Raw genomic sequence first — 24931 nt, forward strand, 5'->3', positions numbered from 1 at the left:
CGTAAAAAGCACCTTCCGAACGTGGCCAATGCCAGCGCCGCCTTGACCGGCTTCTGTGCCAGTGGCACGTAAAAAGCACCAACCGATCGTGGCCGCTGCCAGCCTCCCCCGGCACTTGTGCCGGCGGCATGGAAAAAGCACCCACTACACTCACGGAGTGGTTGGCGTTAGGAAGGGCATCCAGCTGTAGAAACACTGCCAGATCAGACTGGAGCCTGGTGCAGCCTCCTGGCTTCCCAGACCTCGGTTGAACCGTCCAACCCGTGCTAGCACGGAAAACGGACGTTAAACGATGATGATACATATACATACATATATATATATATATATATATATATATACACATACATATATACACATACTTATATATATATACATATATATATATACATATATATATATATATATACATAAATATACATATACATATATACATACATATACACATATATATACATTTATATATATATATATATACACACATACATATGATTGATTGATTCTAGTTTCAGCTCACGAGCTGTGGCCATGCTGGGGCACCGCCATTTGGTGTTGCTACATAGTTTTACTTCACGAATGCTTTTTAGCAACTGTCATTTGGTGCATGAGAGAGTTCGATGCAGCTGCCTTCATCTGCACCTCCTGCCATGACGTTGGTTCATCTGGGATACCTGACAAGAAGAGATCCAGTTTCATTTTAAAGACATCTGCATCCACCCCATGCAGGTCTCTTAGGTTCTTCGGGAGGATATTGAAGAGCTGTGGGCCTCGGAAGCCCAGGCTATCACAGTATCTTATCCTACATCTTGATGGCAAATTTGGAGTCCTTGGCACCACGCAGTGGCGCCCAGTTCTGGCATTTGTGTAACTCTCGATGCCAAAGTTTGGGACAAGTCCTTCCAGGATCTTCCAGATGTATATTATGGCATATCTTTCTCGCCTATGCTCCAAGGAATAGAGTTTTAATCTCTTGAGTCTTTCCCAGTAGCTTATATGCTGCACAGAGGCTATCTTCTTCGTGTAGCTACGTTGGATTGCCTCAAGTTCTGTGATCAGCTTGACACTGAATGGTGACCATAGCTGAGAGCAATAGTCAAAGTGGCTTAGGACAAGTGTCCTCCAGAGGACCATCATGGTTTCTTGTTCTAAAGGTTCTAAGAATCCATCCGGCCAGTCGTCTACATTTCATTGCCAATTTAGCAACATGTACACGAAAGGTTGCGTCATCACTCATGTAAATACCCAGGTCACGCACTGATTGTGCCTCTGGGATTGCAATTCCTCCGGGTCCAGTGTATTCATTGGGTATTGCATTTAGTTTTGCATGCTGATAGCATAAAGCTTGAAACTTTTCAGCATTGAACTGCATGCTATTCTTTTCAGCCCACTTGTATATTTTGTCCAGCTCACATTGCAGGCGTTTAGTGTCCTCAGGGTTCTGTATTGCCTGTGAAACTTTTGTATCATCTGCATAACTTGTGATCGTGGCTTTCTGCGTGGCTGAGGGCATGTCTGAGAGGGCCATTATGAACAGTAGTGGTCCCAAAACAGTGCCCTGCGGAACACCGCTCACTATTTGCGTGTTAATGGAAGTGGCCCCATTGGCTACTACCACCTGACTTCTATCTTTCAGAAAGTCATGAAGCCATTCTCCCAGTTTTCCAACTATGCTAAGATCACGCAGTTTGTGACATATCATTCCATGATTGACTTTATCAAAGGCCTTTGCAAAGTCGAGATATATCACTTCCACATTTGAGTGGTTGAGCAGTCGTTTCAGCACCCAGTCATAGTGTTGTAGGAGCTGAGTTAAGCAGCTTCTTCCTGGTCGGAAACCATGTTGGGTGTCAGGCAGCAAGTCATTTTCTTCAAGGAAGGTGATCAGTTTCCTTCTGACTATTCGTTCCATGACCTTGCTGATGTGTGAGGTCAGAGAGATAGGTCTGTAGTTCTTGGCCTCCGCTCTGCTACCTCCTTTATGAATAGGGCATATTTTACCTTCCTTCAGTTTTCTTGGAAGTTTGCCAGCTGCAAGGAAGCTCTGAAAGAGGAACTGCAGTGGTCTTGCTAGGACTCTCTTACATACTTTTAGGAGGATTGCTGGGAATCCATCGGGGCCAGTAGCTGAGTCTGTTTTCATTTCATCTATAGCCTTTATTACATCGTCTTCCTTTATATCGATGTAATCTATCGTCGCTGCCTCTGATTTTATATCTGCAGTGGTAAAGAAGTCAGTTGGATTGGTGATTTGGAAATGCCCAAGGGGTGGAGTGAAAACACTCTTGAATTGCTCATTCAGTATTTCACTTACCCTCATTGGTTTTCCTGTGAGCGTGCCGTTCTTTTCAAGGAGTGGCCCTATCCTACATTGCACCGTAGCTGTTTCTTTGGCATACCTGTAGAAAGCTCTGGGGTTAGATTTTATGTTGTCTATAGCCCAGGCTTCTTTATCTGCTCTTTCCTTTTCATGGGAGAGTTGCAGACATTTTTCAATTTCCAAGTTTTATTTTCAGGCGGGACTTTTCACTGCTTTCAATTTGTTTGTTTAGGCGATTTGAAATTTTTGTATGCCGTCTCATTAAAATTTTCCTCTCTCTGGGGATTTTGTTCTTGTGTACAGTGGCCTTTCTCTCTGGGACACATTTGTAGCATATGGCTTGCATTACAGACATGAATTGTTGAAGTTTCACGTCGATGTCTGGCGAGGAGAGACATTCAGGCCAGTTTTGTTTGTGGATCTCTTTCTCAATTTGTTTCCAGTTTGCCTTATGGAAGTTCAAGCTGGAAAGATTCTGAGGGTTTCTTGTAGGCTGCATGCCCATGCTTTCCTTTGGCCCGTACATGGTCAGCTCTACCATGTTGTGATCCGAGAGTAGTGTCGGTGTCACTTTCACATTATGGATGAGATCCATATTATTTGTGATCCAGTGTGTTACCTGCCCTGGTTGGTTGGAGTATTACTTGCTCCATGTACAGGGTGTTGATGAGGTTCAGGAGATACATATATATATATATATATATATAATATATATATATACATATATATATACACATACATATTATATATACATACATATATATACATATATATATATACATACATATATATATATATATATACACATACGTATATATATATACATACATTATATATATATATACATACATATATATATATATACATACATATATATATACACATACATATATATATATACACATACATATATATATATACACATACATATATATACACATACATATATATATATATACACATCATCATCATCATCATTTAGCGTCCGTTTTCCATGCTAGCATGGGTTGGACGGTTTAACTGGGGTCTGTGAAGCCGGAAGGCTTCATCAGGCCCAGTCAGATTTGGCAGTGTTTCTACGGCTGGATATCCTTCCTAACGCCAACCACTCCGCGAGTGTAGTGGGTGTTTTTTATGTGCCACCTGCACAGGTGCCAAACAGAGCTGGCAAACGGCCACGAACGGACGGTGCTTTTACGTGTCACCGGCACGGGGGCCTGCCGAGGCTGGCAACGAACACAAACGGATGGTGCTTTTACGTGCCACCGACACGGGGCCAGACAGAGCTGGCAAACGGCCACAAACAGACAGTGCTTTTACGTGTCACCGGCACGGGGGCCAGCCGAGGCTGGCAACGAACACAAACGGATGGTGCTTTTACGTGCCACCGACACGGGGCCAGACAGAGCTGGCAAACGGCCACAAACAGACAGTGCTTTCACGTGTCACCGGCACGGGGGCCAGCCGAGGCTGGCAACGGACACGATACACATACATATATATATATATATATATATATATACACACATACATATATATATATATACACACACACATATATATATATATACATACATTTCACGGCAGGAGGTGCAGATGAGGGCAGCTGCATCAAGCTCTCTTCTGCACCAAATGGCAATTGCTAAAAAGCATTCGTGAAGTAAAATCATGTAGCAACACCAAATGGCGGTGCCCCAGCATGGCCGCAGCTAGTGAGCTGAAACTAGATAAATAAATAAAAATATGCATATATAAATTATTTACATTATTATATGATTGATCGCCATGTATCCTCTTCCAAGTAAGTTTTATCTTAATAATTCTGATGTGCACTCTATATGATCTTTTTACTCTTTCGTTGTTCTCTCTCATTCTTTTACCTCCTCTTCTCCAACTATTCTATCCAATTACTCTGTCACTCTCTCCCTCACTCCTCCTCCCTTGCTCACGTGACCATCGGCCATCTTTCTTCTCCTAACTTGTGTTTCTTTCTTTCTCTCTGTTGTAGCTGGAACAAGGAAGACGTGTTCTTGTCTGTCTCCTGTCCAAGCTTGCTTCATGCATTTGCCACCACAATCAATTTGACTCTCCACAAAATCATGAATTTTATTTAATTTGCTTTGCAGGAGAAACTGTTCTATCGAAAGCATATATTTTTGCTAAATGCTCAAAATACGAGAGTAGAAAAATAGCCAACAACTGATGAAAGGTTGTTCTTTATGATGTTTGTCTTGTTTTCCATTTGTGTCTTTTGCTGTTCAAAAAAAATAGTTCATATTCCATGTACTCTACTTTGTATTTTGTTGCTGTATATGTTCCATGATGTCTTGTGCCCACATATGCATATATATACATATATATATATATATATATATATATATATATATATATATGTGTGTGTGTGTGTGTGTGTGTGTGTGTGTGTGTGTGTGTATAGATATAAGTATGTGTATATATATATATATATATATATAGGCTCAGAGACACACAGGCATGGATACACAAGAGGTGTAGTGGATTCATCATCATCATTGTTCGACCGTGGTCGAGACAATGGAATTTACTATGCTACGCCAGACTTCATGGTCTATCATAGCATTACGGAGGTCCTGTTGCTGGATGCCTGTATCCCTGGAGATTACATCAGGGTAGGAGTGTGCACTCTCTGGTATCGCAAGTAGATGGCTTCCAGAGGAGAAGAGTAGAAATTGCCTCGTTTTCAGCTCTACAACAATGTCCAGCAAACTGGACTCTCCTACCTTTCACAAGTGACGATACAGGTTGTGGTTTCCCATATATTTGTACTTTGGTTGGATGACACTTCCACAAGAGATTTTGAGCTCTCATAAGGAGTCAAGTGTAAGCTCCATCCAACTGCCTCTCAAGCTTCTCTGATAATGTCCAGGTTTCTGAGCCATATAGTAGAATTGGTTCGACTGTGGCTTTGAAGATTTTAAGTTTGAAATCTCTACTTAGATTTGATGACCAGATCTTATGCATATCATTACAGGCTGACCAGGCCATACCCTTTCTAGTTAGAAAATCTTTTCCAGATGATGATATGTATGACCCAAGATATTTGTAATCAAAAACCATATTTAAGGGCGTATTGTTGAGAGTATGGATGATGAAATCACTGTTGGACAGGCACTTGTTTACATATTCAGTCTTGAACTCATTGAGGTAAAGACCTACACAATTTGAGGCTTATTCAAGAGATTGTAAAAGAGACTGGGCATTGGAGAGAGAATCACTGATAAGAGCGATGTCGTCAGCAAAGTCAGTGTCTGTTAAGTATTCAGCTGGGTGTCTGGAACTTCTTTTAGATTTTATTTCAAAGCCCTTGCTAGAGATGGTATCAACTGACATACGTAGCACATAGTCAACGACAATGATGAAGAGAAATGGGCGAGTGTGTCTCCCTGGTGGATTGATAGGAAGATTATTAGAGATGATAGTTTCCCTATGTGAAAGATGCACAGGTTCCATGAAACCCATAGAGACTCAGGAAATTGATTATCTCAAATGCCCTGGTGGCTCATCAGAGGTAGTAGATAATTTGTCACCAAAGGGCCCAAATTAGTAGTGGGGGGAGGATGCATAGAGGGTGTGGTAACTAGAATAACAATAGCATAGAGGAAATTCAGAGAGCTGTTACCTCCATTGGCCATAAAAGGTTTTTCTCTCTGGGTGAAAGGAAGATTATATGATGCATGTATACAGACAGCAGTTCTGCATGGTAGTGAGACATGGGTCCTGAATGCAGAAGACAAGCAAAGGTTAGAAAAGAAAAAGGCTAGTGTGTTCCGCTGGATGTAAGTGTACATGTTTTACAGAGTACCAGTGTTCTGAGAGAGAAGTTAGGCACACTGTGTGCAAGAGAGAAAACTGCACTGGTTTGGTCATGTGACGCCAATAGCTCCATAAAGAAGTGCCGATGTCTCAAAGTGGATGGAACTCATGGAAGTAGAAGACTCAGGAAGACATGGAATGAAATAGTGAAGAACAACCTCAGGACGCTGAACTTTTCAGGTGAGATGACAAAGGACCAAGACCGAGATACTTGGTGCCTTGCCATACTCAAGAAGACCCATACTCTGTGGCAGAAGTGTTAAGACTGATCCTTCTGGTGGTGTAAAGAACTTGTGACAGTGCCACACAAAAGCACCTATATGGTGACACATAAAAGTGCCCTTGTGGTCCCACATAAAAGTGCTCGTGCAGTGCTACATAAAAGCACCTGTGCAGCACCACATAAAAGCACCCATGCAGTGCCATGTAAAAGCACCCAGCACATTCTGTAAAGTAGTTGGAATTAGGAAGGGCATTCAGCCATAGAAAGCATGCCAGTTCATACTGTAGTCTGATGCAACTCACCAGCTTGTTAGCTCTGGCCACACCATCCAACCCATGCCAGCAGACAGCAAACATTAAATGATGATGATGATGATGATGGTGATGATGAGAGACTGTGTAGAGGCAGTACCTTTCATTGAGCGATGTGCAATATATAGCCACTTCTCAGGCATTGATCCTCACACTCCTAAGTGATCAGTTATGTTCAGGAAAAAATCTGAACTGCTGACTTAGTACCAAACCTGACCCAGCTAAAACCTTTATAATGAGAAACCTGTTCATACTGATCTGGGAAGATCTAGAAGAACATATCTCACAGAAAATAGCCAAAGTTCCTAATGCCAGAATAAATGCATGAAGACTTATGATCTCAACAGCTCAACTGGCAGAAGGCTGTACCAGACAAACTGGTTATGAAGGTACAGTTTAAGCAATACTTGGGAGTAACAGCAGTCCATTGCAGTTTCATTACCTGATCCTGCATATCACACTTCAGAAGTACCACAGAGAATGTCTTCAAGGCCACAGTGTGTAGATTACTTCCTCAGATTCTACCCCAAATCAAAATCATGCCTCCACCATTTCTTCACTGATCTTTTCTCACAGAACTACAATGAAGAAAGAAAGACTTGGAAATGAGAGGTACCAACAACAAAGGAATATATATATATTATATATATATATCATCAGAAAGAAGTCCGGCATGAGGGATGTCATCGCAGAGTATACACGCAGCAAGTTTAGATGGGCTGGACAGATCGCCCCGCTCACCGATAATCGGTGGACCCACGCAGTTGTCGAGTAGTACCCTCGCGAGCGGAAACGACCACCCGGATGGCCTCCACGATGGTGGAGTTACGATTGGGATCACGTGGATGAGAAAGGCGCGATCCAGAGAGGAGTGGACAGCGTGCTGTGACCAGCGGTGTCAAATCGACGCCTGATGGACTGGTCGGTCAAGGTGATATATATACACACACACACATATATTAGTGACAGAGATAGTATTAATATCGAGAGGAAATATTTATCCCTAAAGCCAATGTGAGAATTTCTCAAAACTACTGCAGTACACTATTCTATATTTTTGAGATGAGGAATTATATACATTATTTACAATGGATGGATAGGTATCCTCATCTTGTTTGTTGTTATTACAATGTTTCAGCAGATGTACTCTCCAACCCTTCATCATGTGTTCTGGTGGAATTTCGAACCTAACACTTTATTTGACTAATAGTAGGGGCGCTCTGAAAGGGGTCTCAGGGAGTAGCATCCCTGCCTTCCTGAGCTAGTTTTCTACCACATCTCTTAAAAATCATGGTAGAGGTCTTAGGACCACTCATGTCTAGAAACTGAGGTTGGGAGTAAGCAAGGGCATGCTCCCCATCAAAAATCCAGCCCCAAAAAAGCCTCATGATAGCAAAGGAGAATGGACACCAGACAGCCCAAAGGTTGGGGTGGGCTGCACCTGCCTACCTCAGAAGGGAAGGTGCAAACCCTCATCCTGGGTTGCATGACTTGTCTTATGTTGGTCGAGACGGCCTAAGGAGAAGCTTGTGGTGAGGTTGGGAAAGTTGGTATGTGGGGCAGTCTGCATGGAAGGGGAACTGAGATGTGTGAGGAATTGAGGAAGAGGAGGGTGGATGTGTGCAGGAGGCTAGGTGGAAGGACCAGAGTGCAAGATTGGGGGAGGGGGGGGTCAAGGGAAAAAAGTAAAAGTTGTGGTGGTTGGGAAACAGCAAGGGGACTGGAGGTGTGGGAATTTTGGTGAAGGAAGAAATCTGTGAGAAAGTGGTGGAGGTCAAGAAATATAGTGACAGAGTGATGACAATAGTGTTGGCAAGTGGAGAGATAGGAGTTGTTGTGATGATGGAGCTCTTCCAGGGTATGCTGGATGGAAGAGGAATGCCAGATGAATGGGCACTAAGTGTGGTGGTACTGATCTTCAAGGGGAAAGGGGATGTGATGTGGGAGTGAAGTTATTAGAGCATGCAATGAAGATAGTGGAAAGAGTGTTGGAGAGGAGAATTCGGAAAGGGGTGGATGTGGACGAGATGCAATTTGGTTTGATGCCAAGAAGGGGGACAGCAGATGCAGTGTTCATTGTAAGGAAATTACAAGAGGAATACTAAGATAAGGAGGAGTTGTACTTGTGCTTCGTTGATCTAAAGAAGGCATATGATAAGGTTCCAAGGAAGGTGATTGAGTGGGTATTGAGGAAAAGAGGTGTACTGGCAGTAACAGTGAGGGCAGTGATGAGTTTGTACGAGAGGGTAAAGACAAGAGTTAGAATTGGATCAAAGTTGTTAGAGGAGTTTGTTGTCACTGTTGTTGTCTGCAATAGTGGTTGATGTGGTGATGGAGAGTGGAAGAGAGGGATTGATAATGAAGATACTGTATGCGTATGACCTTGTTCTGATGAGTGAGACAATGGAGGGATTGAGGGAGAAGTTTTGGAGATGAAAGGAGGCATCTGAAAGCAAGAGTTTGAAGGTAAACCTCTGGAAGACAAAGGTGATGGTGAGCAGGGTGGAAGGAGAAGTATGAGTAAGGTGGATTCATGTGGAGTATGTGGGAGGAGGGTAATGGCAAATGTGGTGTTGTGTACAAGATGTAAGAAATGGATTCATGGTAGGTGTATGAAAATGAAGGTGACCCCAAGACTGGCAAGAGAGTTTATTTATGAAAGATGTGAGAAAGGAGCTGGAGGGCTGGCGGAACCAGTGGAAATGCTATGTGATAAGGTGAAAATGGTGAGAGGGTTTTGTTATTTGGGAGATAGAGTGTGTGTAAGTGGTGGATGGGAAGCAGCTGTGGCAGTAAGAGAGAGAGACTTGGCTAGGTGAAGTTCAGGGAATGTGGAGTGTTGTTATGTGGGAAAAGGTTCTCATTGAAGATGAAAGGAAGGGACTATAGGAGTTGCATGAGAGCTGCAATGCTGTATGGGAATGAGACATGGTGTTTGAGGGGGAGTGAGATGGCAATTTTGAGATGACCAAGAGAGGAATACTGAGAGAGATGTGTGGTATGAAACTGTTTGATAAGAGGGCTGAGGACTGGGGATGCTGGGGTTGTTGTTGTTGGTCACCTCAAGCGCCTGAGGATAACTATCAGAAGCGCTAGAGCCATGGATGGGAGACAAATCATCTCATCCATTGTAGCCACTAGTTGGCGGATATAGCGTTCCACCATCAGGGCTGGACATCTTAGCCAGAGATGTTCTGCGTATTCCACCTCCTCGTTACAGTGTCTGCATTGATCTGTGTCGCTGCATCCTGCCATCTTTTGCCACTGCGTGAGTGCTGGATGATGACCACTACAGAAGCGTATCATGTCTGCGGAGTCTGCCTTCGAGAGGGCTGCTTCGGTTTTTTCACCCAGATTCTTTGTGAAGACTTCCTTCAGACGGGGGTGTTGAATTGGTTGTTGTTGGCTGGAACGTTCGACGAATAACTACCTGACGAATGGCTGTATTGATGGCAGCATCTGGTTGTGGCAGTGCCAAGCCAAGTTTCACCTGCATATCTGCGAGTTCATTGCCACGGAGCATGCAATGACCCGGCACCCAAAATCTTTCCAGCTGCTACTAGGGTTGCTGTTTGTTGCAGTTCTCTAATAGTCAGGTCTGGGGGGAATGGGCTGTCTACCACTTCGACCAATGATTTGCAATCACAGAATATAGCTGCAGAGGCCCAGTTGTCATTGGCCTGTAGCCACCGGAGGGCTTTGTTAAATGCTGCTCTCTCGGAATGGAATGAGCTGCTTTGAGCACCAGTAGGGGCGTACCACTCATGGACCATCTCATCGTGTATCAGCACCACCACACCGGCGCCGCCGTTGGTTGTGCCTTCACTAGTCAAGCCATCAGTGTAAAGGAGTACGTCAGGGGAATCGGGTAGGCTGGCAAGTGTTTGTTGAGCTGCCAGCAGTTGTACATCGATGGGCATCTGCTTCATGGTGGGAGTGTAGACGGCAGTAAGGGAAGGGTGATTTTCCCATGGTGGAGATGGACGCTGTATAACTGAGTTCAGTCACTATTGAGCTTCTGATTAGCATGCTGGGCGAAACACCTAGTGGTATTTCATCTATCTTTACATTCTGAGTTCAAATTCCACCAAGGTCGACTTTGCCTTTCATCTTTTTGGGATCGATAAATTAAGTACCAGTTGTGTACTGGGGGTCGATCTAATTGACTGGCCCTCACCCCAAAAATTTCGGGCCTTGTGCCTAGAGTAGAAAAGAATATTGAGCTGAAAACAGCAGTTGAAGTACTGGCCAAGTGGGCTATAGCGGCAGAGGGAAGGAAATATAACATTTATTTTGCAATTGATTAACTGGCATCAAAAATGTCTCAAATTGTAAAACATTTTGTCCAATAAGGCAGTGCTGCATGGCTGCAGTCAAATGACTGAAACAAATAAAAGAATAAATATTTTTTAAAATACAGAAGTCTTATAAAAAAACTAATGGAAACAGTGGAAGAATAAAATCTCTGAGAATGATACCTGATGGTGGTTTTGAGTATGTTAGGTTTAACTGATTCACGATATTCATTTCTATTAGTTAGTTGTGTCCTATCAACTGTTTTTGTCAATGAAATTGTTTTGAATGCTAATTTTAAAACAACTGTTCTTTTATGGAAGATCTCATAGTGAGATCCTGAAAATATCTCCAGTTGAATGAGATGGTTAGTTTCCAAACTGGAGAAGTTCAAGATGATGGCCTTTGAACTTTTACCTTATTTGTCTTGGAATAAGTGTTTACTCCGCAGTTTTCAGCTGCTGCTCCAGTTGAACCTGTAACTCAAAGTGCAGACATATAGTTCGGATCCAATTTGAATTCAGATCAATATGTCCAGAGCAACAACTGCGCTGGTAGTCACCGTAGGATCAGCCTTGAAAACCTAGTCACATCTTCAGTTGTTCACTAAAGCAATGCCATTTAAAAACATGTAAAGTCAGATTAATAGAAACAAGAATGAAAGCTTCTAGAAATACAAGACAAAATGAAGAAAGAATGTAGCAACATCATGAAAAAAGCTGACAGGTTACAAAATTGGTGAGGAAAATACGTAATTAGTACTGGTAATATGGTCCTAAGGATATGCATGAAGATGAAACATGAACCACTACACTTCAAGAATATAGGACTCAAAATAAGAATATCTCAAGAAAAATACTTCAATATAGTCATGATGTGGACACTAACAAGCTCACCTCAATATGATATTGAATGTAGTCCAGTACCCATGGATAAAATTAAATGTGCAATCATCAAGCTTAAAAACAACAAACATCTTTTAAGATGACAGTGTAGTTTGAATGAGAGTTGGCTGCTAAAGCAAGTAGAAACCTCCTTGTAGTTACAGTGAGTAAGGAGTCAAATACTTGGATTACGGTGATGATCCACAGCAAAGTCCTCAGTTAAGCAGAGGCTTGTTATATCTGGATCAATGGCCCTATGAGTTGCACCACTTCATTCTATGATTACTTATGTGCTGCTTGATTAGGGTTGAACAACAAATCACCTACAGGTAACCTGTTTTTAAAGCACACTTGACTCACCTGTAACATGGTTTCACTATGTGATTTTGATAATTTGGGGCACCATAAGTCTTCCACAAGCCTAGAATAGTTCAGTTTTACTTCCTCTAAGGAAAGTAATTCAACTGCAATAATTACCAATTATTGTCATGAAGGTTTTACCATTTTTATCCCTAAAATTCTCAATGCCATTATGAAAGACGACTAAATATAGAAAATGAATGGGAGAAAGAGAGTCATCTGAATATGAACCCAGCAGAGGGTCCAGCCATTCTTTGGGCAGCAGTGTGATAAACAAAACAATTAAGAACATGAAAACATGGAAAGACTTGGGTCAAAAATTACTGTTGAGAGGCTTAAAATATCTAACATAGTGGGATGCATCCTAGTTATCCGTGTAGTTAATCAGGTTGTGGAGGAAGGTATGATAACCATCAAGTAGCGTAGCATAGTCAACTATTACAAAGGTAAAAGAGATGCCATAGAGAGAATTACAGAGATACCAAATTACTGGAACAGGTCAGAAAGTCACTGAAAGAGACATAGCTCTGAAGAAAGTAATCCTAGATGAGATGCAGTTTGGTCTTGAGCTGGGGAGAAGTACTAGTGATGCTCTCTTTATAGTACAGCAACTGCAGATGTATTTAACTAAAAATAAACCACAGCACTCGGCATTCATTGGCCTGGAAAAGGTGGTTGCTATGGAAACTAGGAGAAGATGACTGGCTGGTGGGAGCCATCATGTACAGGGATGCTGTTAGTAAGTTGAGAGTTAATAAGTAAAATAATGAATTAAGTGTGCAGGTAGGAGTTCACCAGGGGTTGGTTATTAGTCCCTTCCTATTCATTATAGTCCCAGGCCATAAAAGAAGAATTGAAATCTGGTTGCCAATGGGAAATCCTCTATATTAATGACCTTGTTCATATGGCTGAGACTACAGGAGAATTAGAAATAAAATTTCAGGAGTGGAAGCAAAACCTGGAATCAAAGGGCCTTCAAGTTAACTTAGCCAAGACTAAAGTTTAAGTTAGCAAGAGAATAGACAGGGTGCTAACCCCCTCAGATAAATGGCTCTGCTGAATATATACAAGAGGTGTAGGCAAAAATTCAAACATGGTATTCTTAGTACAAACTACGAATACACAAGAAGTGCAGTGAAAGTAGATTTTGCTTATGGTAAATGCATAGGTGCAATAAACACTAAGAGCAGATAGGAAATAGATTTTCTAGAATGCCCCAGAGGTTTCCTGGAGGGAGTAGATAGGTTTTGTTACCAAAGGGGATGTTACAAAGAGAAATGTACTGGAAATATTGTTGCTAGAATATGAACTTGTTGAAGAAGGTTCATGGTAAAAAAAGGCCTATCTCTGAGAGTGAAAGGCAGATTGTACAATGCTTCTTCATGAACATGGTTCATACATAAACATTACTACATGTTTGTAAAATTTGGGCTGCAAGTGCAGAGGATATACAGAGACTAGAAAGAAATGAAGTTTGGGTGCTCCAATGGATGTGCAACATTAGTGTGCTTGAACAAATGTGTTGAGAGAAAAATCAGGCATGAGACATCAGATGTGTGCAAGAGAGAAGACCACTGGTATACTGCAATATGATGCAGATGGATGAGGATAACTGTATAAAAAAAGTAGCCAATTGCTAAAAATGGACTGAGTCTGTGGGAAAGGGACACCCAAGAAGATGTGGGATGAAGTAGTGAAGACCGACATCAAAATGTTGAGCCTCTGGAGGACATGACAAAGTACCAAGATGAATAGTGATATGCTGTGCTTGAGAAGACCTGTCCATCTCAGCAAAGATAAGGTCCTATCAAGCCTTTCCCACAAGCTCATTTTCTAACACCCATTTCTCCATAAATCCTCTAACTGCAGTGCTAACAGGTGCCGTACATAATACTGCTTACCCTCCCCCACTACACATTACATTGTATCTCTGTTACTGTCCTTTATTACTCCTGCCTGACCCACTCTTATATCCAACACCTCTCCTCCCCCAAACTGATATTCATTGTGTTCATGTCAACCCCTTAATCTCTAATCCCCTGTCACACACTTTGCACTATCTAGTGCACTTACCTGCCCACCTACCTTTTCTGTTCCTCTATCCCTATTTTCTCTTTCATATTTACCTCGCACCTTCAAAGTATGCCTTTGCCTTTTCTCTCTTTCCAGCTGGAGAAGACACCTGTTCCTGTCCCTCTTTCATACTTTCACAGCCTTCATTACTATGCCCCGCTCAGTTGAAGGGGTCTTGTCTTGCAAATATTTGGTGACTTCACTAGTGTTGGTACCACGACAAAAAGCACCCAGTACACTGAAAAGTAGTTGGCATTAGAAGGGGTACCAAGCTGTAGGAATCATACCAAAGTAGCCGTTCAGGTCATCGGTTCTTATTGAACCATCCAGCCCATGGACGTTATATGATGATGAGTGCAATAGTCTTCCAAACAGAGATAGTGTTTCTAGATAAAAGTTTCCCAAAACAGTTTTCTTTAAATAGAGAGAACTCCAAAGTGACAATACTCTCAGTTCCTGTACTAAGGGATATATTCCCATTATGAAATTGTTTTCCCACACCTCTAAGCTAATTTTGATCCAATATTCTAAGATAATTGATGAGATAAATTCTCCACAATTACAATCAACACTTTATAAAGTTTCATGAACACTGATTGACTTAACATTTCAAATAAATTGGTGGAATGACTACAATCACACTTCATAATGCACGTGCTTATACATCAAGCAGTTTAATGAAATCTCAAGGTAATATATGTATATCAGATGTAGATTAAATACGAAACTCCATGAATTCATATTATGTATATTAAATAATATATATATATTAAACACGAAACTTCATCAATTCATGTTGGTCTTCAGTTGTCGCATTTCTTCAAGTACTGGATGAAAAAGTTAGGATTGAACTATCGTATCTCTATTTCTAATTCAGTGTTCCAATATTTTTATATGCACTATACTAAAGATTTTTTAAAAGAAAACCCAACAAAACTGAGGTTTATAGTCCAAATAAAAGTACACTACATTAGTAATACAGGTATTTTACTCATCTCAAAAACAGGCATAGGAATTAAGATATTTTGAGAAGTATGTTTCTGCAGACAATAGTATAGTACCCCCAGAACCCAAATTATAGCTAGTTACATAGATGAAATTGATTTTTTCTTTTGTTACCAAAGGAATTTCAGTGAATTTTCATATACATTGGAAAACAATTCCGATCTCATACAAACAGATGGTTTCATGCAAACATGGACAGTAAAGGAAGCATAATTACAGCTGGTTGATATAACAACAATGTAGCAGGCGTTATATAACAATTTCTTTTTCGTGAAACTTACTTTCATAGGATCAGCTAAATATATTCGTTCCACTGCTTTGGCAAATTCGTCCCAATTAGATATATACGTCATATTAATTAAGCTTTATTTTCTTTCTTTTACTCCAATTTCGATAAAACACGTTTACTATCACAGTTGGCAAGGCATAACGCAGTAAATTGCTAAACTCTTTTATGATTGGTCATAATTATATGCACAACAATTAAATTGATTTATGCATAGTTAAAGACAAAAATTCGTTAAAAAAAATTTTATTAAATAAAATGATTAATAATTTACATTCCTTTAATTTTATCTTTTATTTTTCTACTATTTTTTTCAATGTCGTTGGTGTTGCTGGTGGTAAGCAGTGAGTGAGTCATTTAGGTAATTACATCAAATAGAATATTGCTGTCAACATGGCGCCAGTGCTGCGGAAAGCTAGATAAAGGACTGCACATCTCGGAGTGTAGTGGTGAAGGAAGGTTTTCTATTAATACATTCGAATGGTGATATTTGCCGAAGGGTATTTAAATAGTAAATATTTTCGAATTTTGTGGAAAGGAAAAATCCTCATCGATAAAGACAGCAGCATTGAGGAAATATTTTTGCTATATAAAAGATTCCCAAAAGAAAGAAAGAAAAAAAATTACATATTTAACTGAGAGAGAAATCTTGTTTAATACAATATACACGTTTCTATTATCTCTCTCTCCTCTGTTTATATATATATATATATATATATAATATATATATATATATATATACAGATACACACACACACTCACACATATACATACACATATTTGTCAGTCAAAATATACGTCTAATATACATGAGATAATTATTTCCTCGCTGTTTATGTTTGTCTAGTGGAAAATATATAGACACTTCACAGATCCCACAAGCATGTGGTAAGTTATTTACAATTTAACTCGCACTATCAAACGTTTTAAAATGAAATGTCTGAATATCTGTGTTAGTGTGTTATATATATATATATATATATATATATATATATATATATATATATATATACATATGCACACACACACGTTAAATGAGTGACTGGACTTGATCAAATGTATTGTTTTGAACCCTCTCGCCTGAGAAATGACTAATAAGAATGGGGTTTGTTTGTTTTTTTTTTCCAGTCTTTTCTGGACTACTATGTGTACAAAGAAAGATTCATAAACCGCATGATTAAACCTTATAATCATGCCGTCAGTTATTATCTTTACATATGCATGTACATACACCGAAGTATGTGGCTATATTGATATCATATGTGTGTGTGTATATATACATATATATATATTTATATATATACACATATATACACACGCATTGACGTCCGTACACATATGCTGGCTGTGTTAAAATGTTGCATAACCCTAGTCTTATATGAATATCACAAATCTTGAGTGCGTATATATATATATATATATGTACACCCATCGCTAGTGAACGTTGTCTTGAAACACGAAATGATAAATACCACCCGCCTTTTTAACTATCATGCTTCATGTCTATTTTCTTTACCCTCCCCTATTGAATGAATGACTATCAGATATACCTGCGTGTACGTATATATATGTGTGTATGCACACACACGCAGTTTAGTATTTCCGCTATCCAACCCTTCTCATCCCTTTTTCTCACCTTTATAATTTCAGAAATCTATTATATCATTCTACCTCCGGCGCAGTATTTACTTTAGAACTGGCGTTAATTAACATCATGATCATTTTTTTTCCTTTCTTAAATATTTTTTTTTTCTCTTTGGTAGGCTTTCTATGTTTTACTACTTCTACTGCTAATAAAAAGAAAAATATTGTCGTCATTTAATTGAAGAATTTAGAAACCTTACCTTCCCAAAGACATAATACACATTAGTATAGAAATACGTATATGAATATATAATAAATAGAGCTTTTGTCTCTCCCCAATTGAACAGATCTCCTCCCCAACACCATTTGATATCAATGCAATTTCATTCTGTCAGCCGCCGAGTCCGTGACCCGGTGTTTTGGTTTTTGGTATTGCTTTCATTTCAGTTGGACAATAATTTCCACTGAGAAAGGCATGACCACCTCAACAACTCTATTCTTATATATGTGTTTGCGTGTGTGTATATATAGTCAAATATATATGTATGTATATGACTGTGCGTGTATGTATTTATGAATCGATTTCTTTTAAGAGTTGGGTTTTAAGTGATCTTTACCTTCCTAATCTCCTTTTTGATTTTCTGTTTTCTTCAGTATTTTTTTCCCCTTCTTCTCTCCCAATATTTCTGCTCACCTTTAGACAGTTCACTGATATATCTATATTATGATTCTTTAAGGAGTCATTACGAACCCTTAAGGAAGAAGAATTGTTTTTTCTTTCCTTGTTAGTGACCCCCTTCTAGATTAACAGATGTATTTCGACATACATTGAAATGTGTATATTCAGACATACTGTGCTGTTATAGTTCAGACATTGTTATAAGCAAGTCAAGCTTAACTCTCTATATACTAGTTTTGTGCAGTCAGTTTGTCTCTGGATTTTATATAGTTGGTTAGGTTTAGCTTTTTTACATACACTCACTGCTAAATAATCCGCCAGAGCTTTGTATACATTTTGTTTTTCATTTTTAGTTAAATAATATTCATTAAATAATTATCCAGATACTTTATATGTGTGTGTATATATATATATATATATATATATATATATATATATATATATTGTGTGTGTTTACACACGACAACATTGTTCTTGGTATAGACAGTTATCTATCTAGACGTTTTTCTGTGTAATAGTTAAATAGATTAGTTTGTATGCACTCAACTGTTCTCGACTAAATTGATCTTGACATTTATGCTATCTACTCATTGCCATGCCTTTATTTTTCTGTACTTTTTCTATATGCGCAACCGATTATATATAGTAAATATAATATTTACCACTTTTCCTTTACATGCACATACACACACACATATGTGTGTGTGTGTGGCATATATACATGTGTGTGCGCTTGATTCTTGTATTACAACACATAGTTATATATTTGTGTATACATGCATATGTATAGACGCATACAATGTGTCTGTAGTACACAAGTGTATAAATTACTGTATATCAATACACATTGACAACTGTATGTGTACACATAGCTATAAAGACAAGTACACATGCTCAGGTGTATACTGACACATTTTATTTTAATTTAAAAAAAAAAATGTGCTAAAAGAAAATTTCAGTCGTAGGAAATCGTATTCCAAGTGTTCTTCCACTGTTATTGGATATTTCTGCTTGTTCACCCAAATTCGTGCTACTCAGAATATTTTTTAGCATTTTCCCACCCCCAAGTACGCTGTTTCAAGACACCCCCTCTCCTCCTCACCCGATTCTTATGATTTTAATTGTCAAACGATATTATTGAATATTCGAGTGTCGGATACATTTTAGGATTTAAAGTTCACACACACATATCTATGTACACATACATACACGTGTGTGTGTGTGTGTGTGTGTGTGTGTGTGCAAAATGTCTGTGAAAAGCTCCATATGTAATGCAGTCTTTTATTTCTCCGCCCCCGCTCTGATTACTTCAGCAACCCAACGAATGCAAGACATGATCAGTGTATGAATGTCTATGTGCATACACTTACATCTAAGTGTGTTTTTCATGGTTTCTTGTTAACTTTATGCGTATACTCAACATGCATTTCCTCTCACGTTTGGGTGAGTTGCAATGTGTGTAGGGTGGAGGTGATGACTTCTCGTTTGTTGTTGCTTTCTCCAGTAGAAACCGATGAAAAATTAATCCTCTACCTACCTACTACTAGTTCAACTTATTAGTGAACATTAAAATATTTTGTTCTCAACTACCCGTACCCTTGCAAAACATATTGTGTTGGATTGATTCGCCGAGGAACAAGACGATTGTCGGGAGATAATGACTATTTTTTACAACTACACAATACCTCTGTTAGTTTATGTACCTACACAATCATTTTCATAGAAGCAGATAGCTTGCTGCTATTGATACTCTTCGCCATCCTTCAACGTTTTTTTTTTTTTTACTAAAGAATCGTACTTTAAAAAGTCTTTTTTATAAACTACACACATTAAACAGATGTTCGCAGTGATCATACGCAAGCTGTGTGTATATTTAATATATTTTATGTCAATATCACGCGTTACTCTTAATTTCAGTATTTAGACATACGAATCCCACCTCTTCCGAAAAATGTCATCATCATCGTCATATCCGTAACATCCAACATAACCTTACTGTGCATGGTTCCTTCCCAGCTCTACCCTCCCGCCCATGTTCTCGTTCCTTCCCAGCTCTACCCTCCCGCCCATGTTCTCGTTCCTTCCCTTAGCTACTTCTAGTCAGGTCTTGCAGTTTTACCTGAATTTATAAATTCCTTAGAATTTACAACACTCCCTGTCTCTCTTCACAAAATGTTGCGTGTCGATACCCAAGTACGTGATGCGCAAACCCGACTGTTTTCTTTAAAGCTATCTACATTTGTCTTTTTCTTTTTGTCTTTGTCTATTTAAATTCTTGAAACTTCAATTGAGGAAAGACTCACTCGATTTCCATTAATTATTTCTCCTTTCATTTTGCCCCCCCCCCCTTTTTTTTCATATTTTACAAAAAAAAAAATTCTCTTACGTTATAAATTTGATAAAAGCTTGAACACCTCAACTTCCCAGTTCCCCTTCAAAAAATGTTATGCTTTATGTCAAGGAAAAAATGTTGGAAATCTTGATTAAGCTGCTACTACACTGTAAATTCCTTTCTGTTGACGCATTCGTTCCTTGTGAAATTCTTTCAGGAAATATCTCTGCCGATTGCTTTAAAGATGTCTAATTTCCCTTGGATGATGCTATGACAAGTGTGCCACATATTGTTAATCATTATTTCCGCAGGGTGGTGTCGGCAAAATCAGTTACCAGTAATACAATTGAGTTGATGTAGTCACTCAAAATATACTCCTTCCCCTAAAATAATTAACTTTATTCTCTACTGGAAACAAGCTATGTTTTTACTTAACAAATTCTATTCTTCGCCGTTGCCCTTTCATTTAAGACGTTGATATTCCTTCTAAAGGAAAGGCATGAATGTCATGTATTCTCATTATTTCTCTCTACAAATTTTGAAGCCTCGTGCTTATATTCGAAAATCATAATCACTATGGCGAGCGCCATAGAATGGAAGTAGGATCATGGCTAGTCAAATCTACTATTCTGTTTCGATTCCTGACTAGATTTATTTCTCTTGAATAACAATGTCTCAATTTTCCGGTGTTTTTTTAAAATTTTTTGTTATTCTCAAACTTCATGGCTATAAGAAACATTTTTGACAGGGTTATCACTTATTATTAAAGATTGCTCAATTTTCTGTGAAATGAAATTCCACTGGGGTCGATAAAGTACCAGTAATGTATTGTGACCGACAGACCGACTTAACCTTGTCTGTGTAATCATATATATCGTTGAAATAGTTGCTAATGTAGCAGATGACTAGCGAACGTCTTCTTGGGGGGAAAGGAGATAGATGGAAGTGTATGTGGATTTGTCTTTTTCTCTTTCTAATCTGTTGTGCTTGGAGGTTATGTCACTACTGCTGGGCATTGTCTAGAGTTCAGCTTAGATAATAAATGGTCACCAGCCTCTTACATCGCGACTGTTACTGAAACTGTGTGACCATGTGGAGAAGAAAGAATGGGTGGTATTAAGAGAAGCGGGAGGGTTATATTAAGCTATAAACACAGACAGGAACAAAATCATGCAAAAGACATAAAAGCCTGCCAGGAATATTTTGTATAATTTTTTTGTTACTATTTTAGTTACGTGTGTGTGTAGGATTTTTATATTAAATTTCACGTGTCAGTTTAGTTTCTATCAGTTCCTCTTTCCTCTACAGTGAAAAAAAGACTAGAAATAGTAGCATATAGTGTGTCATGCATAATGAGTCAGTCAGGTTTTATGTGAAGTTTGACAAATGATATTAGATTTTTGATTTTTCCTTTTATTTATTTTTTAAGTATCATGTACTTAAGATGTCATCTACTGTTGAAATTTCATTATTATTATTATTATTATTATTATTATTATTATTATTATTATTACTATTGATATAATAATGGGGCTAATGATTTCATCTAGCACCAGACCTTTTAATTCAGACAAGAAATGAAGTTCATATCTTTGGCAACATAATTGAAGTGAAAATGATTATGTACTGGGAGTGTGATTTATTATAGAAGGTAGTTAAAAGCCTGGGAAAGGCACATAACTGTGCTTCCTCCAGTCTACTTAACTGACAAACAAATATATGCACTTTGGTTATAGGATGGTACTTCTAAAATGTGTCCAAGATTCAAATGTCCAAATTGGCATAAAATTCTGAGATGTGAACATGAGCTGTTACACACTTAGATCAGTCTGAAGTGTGTTTTTAAATCCTTTTATATTTTACCATTGATTTAGATGTCACGTTTTTGAAGTCTGAAACAAAATTCATGTCTTACTAGTAAATAATATATGATCAAACTTATCACAGGCATGGCTATGTAACTAAGAAATTTGGTTGTCAACCCTGTGGGTTTGGATTATGTTTCACTGCGTGGCACCTTGGGCAAGTGTCTTCTGCTACATGTCACAGGCCAACTAATGCATTGAAACTGATCAATAGAAATTGTATGGAAGCTTGTTGTGTGTGTATATGTATGTGTGTGCATATATATATACATATATATTTATATATTTATTGGGCATGACTACAGCTTGGTAGCTATTGTTGGTTTGTTTATGCCCCAGTAACCTAAGGGTTTGGTAAAAAAATGACTGATAGAATAAGCACCAGATTTAAAATAAATACTTGAATAAATTTTTCAACTAAACCTTCCAAGGCAGGACCCCAAGCATGGCTGCATTCCAGTGATTGACACAAGTAAAAAGGAAGAAAATAGTATTAAAAAATTCATTAAAAAGACATCACAATTTAGTTTCTTCATTGTCTATAACTATATTGTAAAATGGATGTGTGTGTATGTACACTTTATCATCAACCCTTTATTTTTAACATGCAATCATGGTTCAAAAGCTGAATGTGTTTGTATCTTTGGTTTGGTCATTTAACCTTGCCTTAAGTTACATTGCTTTTAGAATATGTAAATATTTAAAATCCAAGGATTTTTTGAGGGCCAGTGCTTAGTTTCATTTTCAAGGCATGAAATGAGTAAAAGATTATCCACTTGGATAATGTGCTAGTTTGTTTATTAATGCAGAATAAAATGTTTTTCTAGAAGCATAACCAGAATCTCCAGTTTGTATTTGGGTTTGAACACACAACCCACAGGTACTAAAGGCATTTCACTGCTGCTGTTCAGAATAGTATGAAGCTTTTCTAGGAAACTTAGATGCAGGAAGTTAACCAGTGTAAGAAAAGATTTTTCTTTCTCATCTGCTTAATGTTACAGAAAGCCAAAATTAAACACTCTTTGTGTAAATCTTTGTTATTCACGACTAGTTTACTTTTACAATATCACCTGTACACAAGTCTGTGTATTCACACACATACACTGAATAAACATAACTATTTCTTTGTGAATTGTTTGCTATCTGTTGCAGAATATTACTGTACATACCATATGACAAATGTTGTTTAGTATAGGTATTTGTAATTTCAAGATATGGCAATACACCCATCCCTATATATATATATATTTGGATGATGGGAATGACAAGATAAATCTGGGAAGCTCTTGTGTAACTGAAGAGGCTAATGTGGGGTGTGGTCTTATTGCACTTGTGGATGTAAATATATCTTAAGTGCTAGTTATTTAAAATAAAAGGTTGACTTAGTCAAGCTTGTTGCCATACTACAAGGAATTGTGTCATCTAACAGTAATGAACAAACTCTGCAAACACAATTACACTCCCAGGCATTTGATTATACCATAATATAGCAAACATTGTAGTGGGGAAAACACTATATAAAGGAAACATATTAAACTAGGGAAGACTGTGTGCAAAATATGTGAAGGCAAACAAGGATTACACCTGAAAAGGAGAGTCAGGCCATATAATATGAATCTCTTCTTTGAGTGGACATTCTTGATATGCAAACACACACACATATGAATGTATATATACTCAGCGTTAGGGAGACAACCACATATACATTCATTCATTACGTGCGTGTGCATCTATACTATAATAAAGTATCAATTACACACACACATATTTCACAGCTGTACTTACTTGATTCTGTGGTTTCCATAGTGTTGTTCATATATTTTTCAGAATAAGTTTTGTGAAGCTTCATATATGATACATGGACTGGAACAGTACATGCTTTGAGCACACTGGAAATAAATTCTCTCAAATATCTGATTACTTCATTTCAAGTAGTTGATAGCTTTTGTTACTTAGGAGATTGAGAAGATTAATTTGTAATGAAGGTGGTTGCTCTGAAAGTATAGCACCCTGGGTAAGAATGGTTTAGAGAAGGTTCAGTAAACTACTATTACTGCTGGCAACAAAGGCCTCTTCCAGAGTGAAGAGCAGATTGTGTGGTGCTTGTGTTATAACTGCAATGTAGTATGGTAGTTAGATGTGAGCCTTGAATGAAAAGAAATGAAGTGAGCATATTACCTCAGATGTACAATATGTGTACATGAACAACATACAAATGTACTGAGAGAAAAATTGGGTGTAAGAGGAATCAGATGTAGTATGCAAAAAAGATATCAGTAATTGTGTATACATATGATGCATGAGAATGAGGACAGCTGGATAAAGAAGTGCCATTTACTTAAAATGGATGGAGCTTGCAGCAGAGGGAGGTTCAGGAAGACTGAGAACAAAGTGGTGAAGGTTGATCTCAGGACCTTGAACTTCACAGATATAAGAGATTTGGATATTTGGCAATATACAGTTGTCAAGGAGACCCGCCCAAATTGGCAAAAACTAACTTTTAGAAGTACAGGGGTTGGACAAAATAATGGAAACACCTAGCATCATAGCATCATAATTTTGAAATATCTATAAAACCATCAAAAGCTTGTTCATTTTTATGTTTTTAGATTTATTATTAGTGTTGCTTAATATGTTTTGCTAAAATTGCTGTTTCTTTTCAGATATCATCAGAAAAGGTAATTAAAATTCATTAAATGACAGATCTATCGGACTTTCAAAGAGGTCAAATTGTTGGTGCTCTTATGGCAGATGCTAGCGTAACAAAAACAGCCGAAATGTTTGGTGTATCAAGAAGTACTGTCTCAAAAGTAATGACAGCCTTTGAGAAACTGGGAAAAACCTCCTCATCGAAACAAAACTCCGGA

The 24931-nt window shown here is 38.5% G+C and overlaps 2 protein-coding genes across 3 annotated transcripts in view; one reads left to right on the plus strand and one right to left on the minus strand.

The window, feature by feature from the left end:
• LOC115217165 (signal recognition particle 9 kDa protein) overlaps positions 1-15761 on the minus strand; it is a 50509-nt gene extending 34748 nt beyond the window's left edge. Inside the window, exon 1 of the mRNA XM_029786790.2 lies at positions 15600-15761. Coding sequence (XP_029642650.1) covers positions 15600-15671 — 72 coding nt within the window. The 5' untranslated portion in view covers positions 15672-15761. The remainder of the gene's footprint in view (positions 1-15599) is intronic.
• A 199-nt stretch (positions 15762-15960) lies between these two features.
• LOC115217115 (vasodilator-stimulated phosphoprotein) overlaps positions 15961-24931 on the plus strand; it is a 200659-nt gene continuing 191688 nt past the window's right edge. For both annotated transcript variants that reach the window (XM_029786714.2, XM_029786715.2), the window contains exon 1: positions 15961-16492. In XM_029786714.2, the coding sequence (XP_029642574.1) occupies positions 16488-16492 (5 nt within the window). In that variant the 5' untranslated portion in view covers positions 15961-16487. The remainder of the gene's footprint in view (positions 16493-24931) is intronic.

Source organism: Octopus sinensis, linkage group LG11 (genome assembly GCF_006345805.1).
Source record: "Octopus sinensis linkage group LG11, ASM634580v1, whole genome shotgun sequence".
Classification (NCBI taxonomy): Eukaryota; Metazoa; Mollusca; class Cephalopoda; order Octopoda; family Octopodidae; genus Octopus; species Octopus sinensis.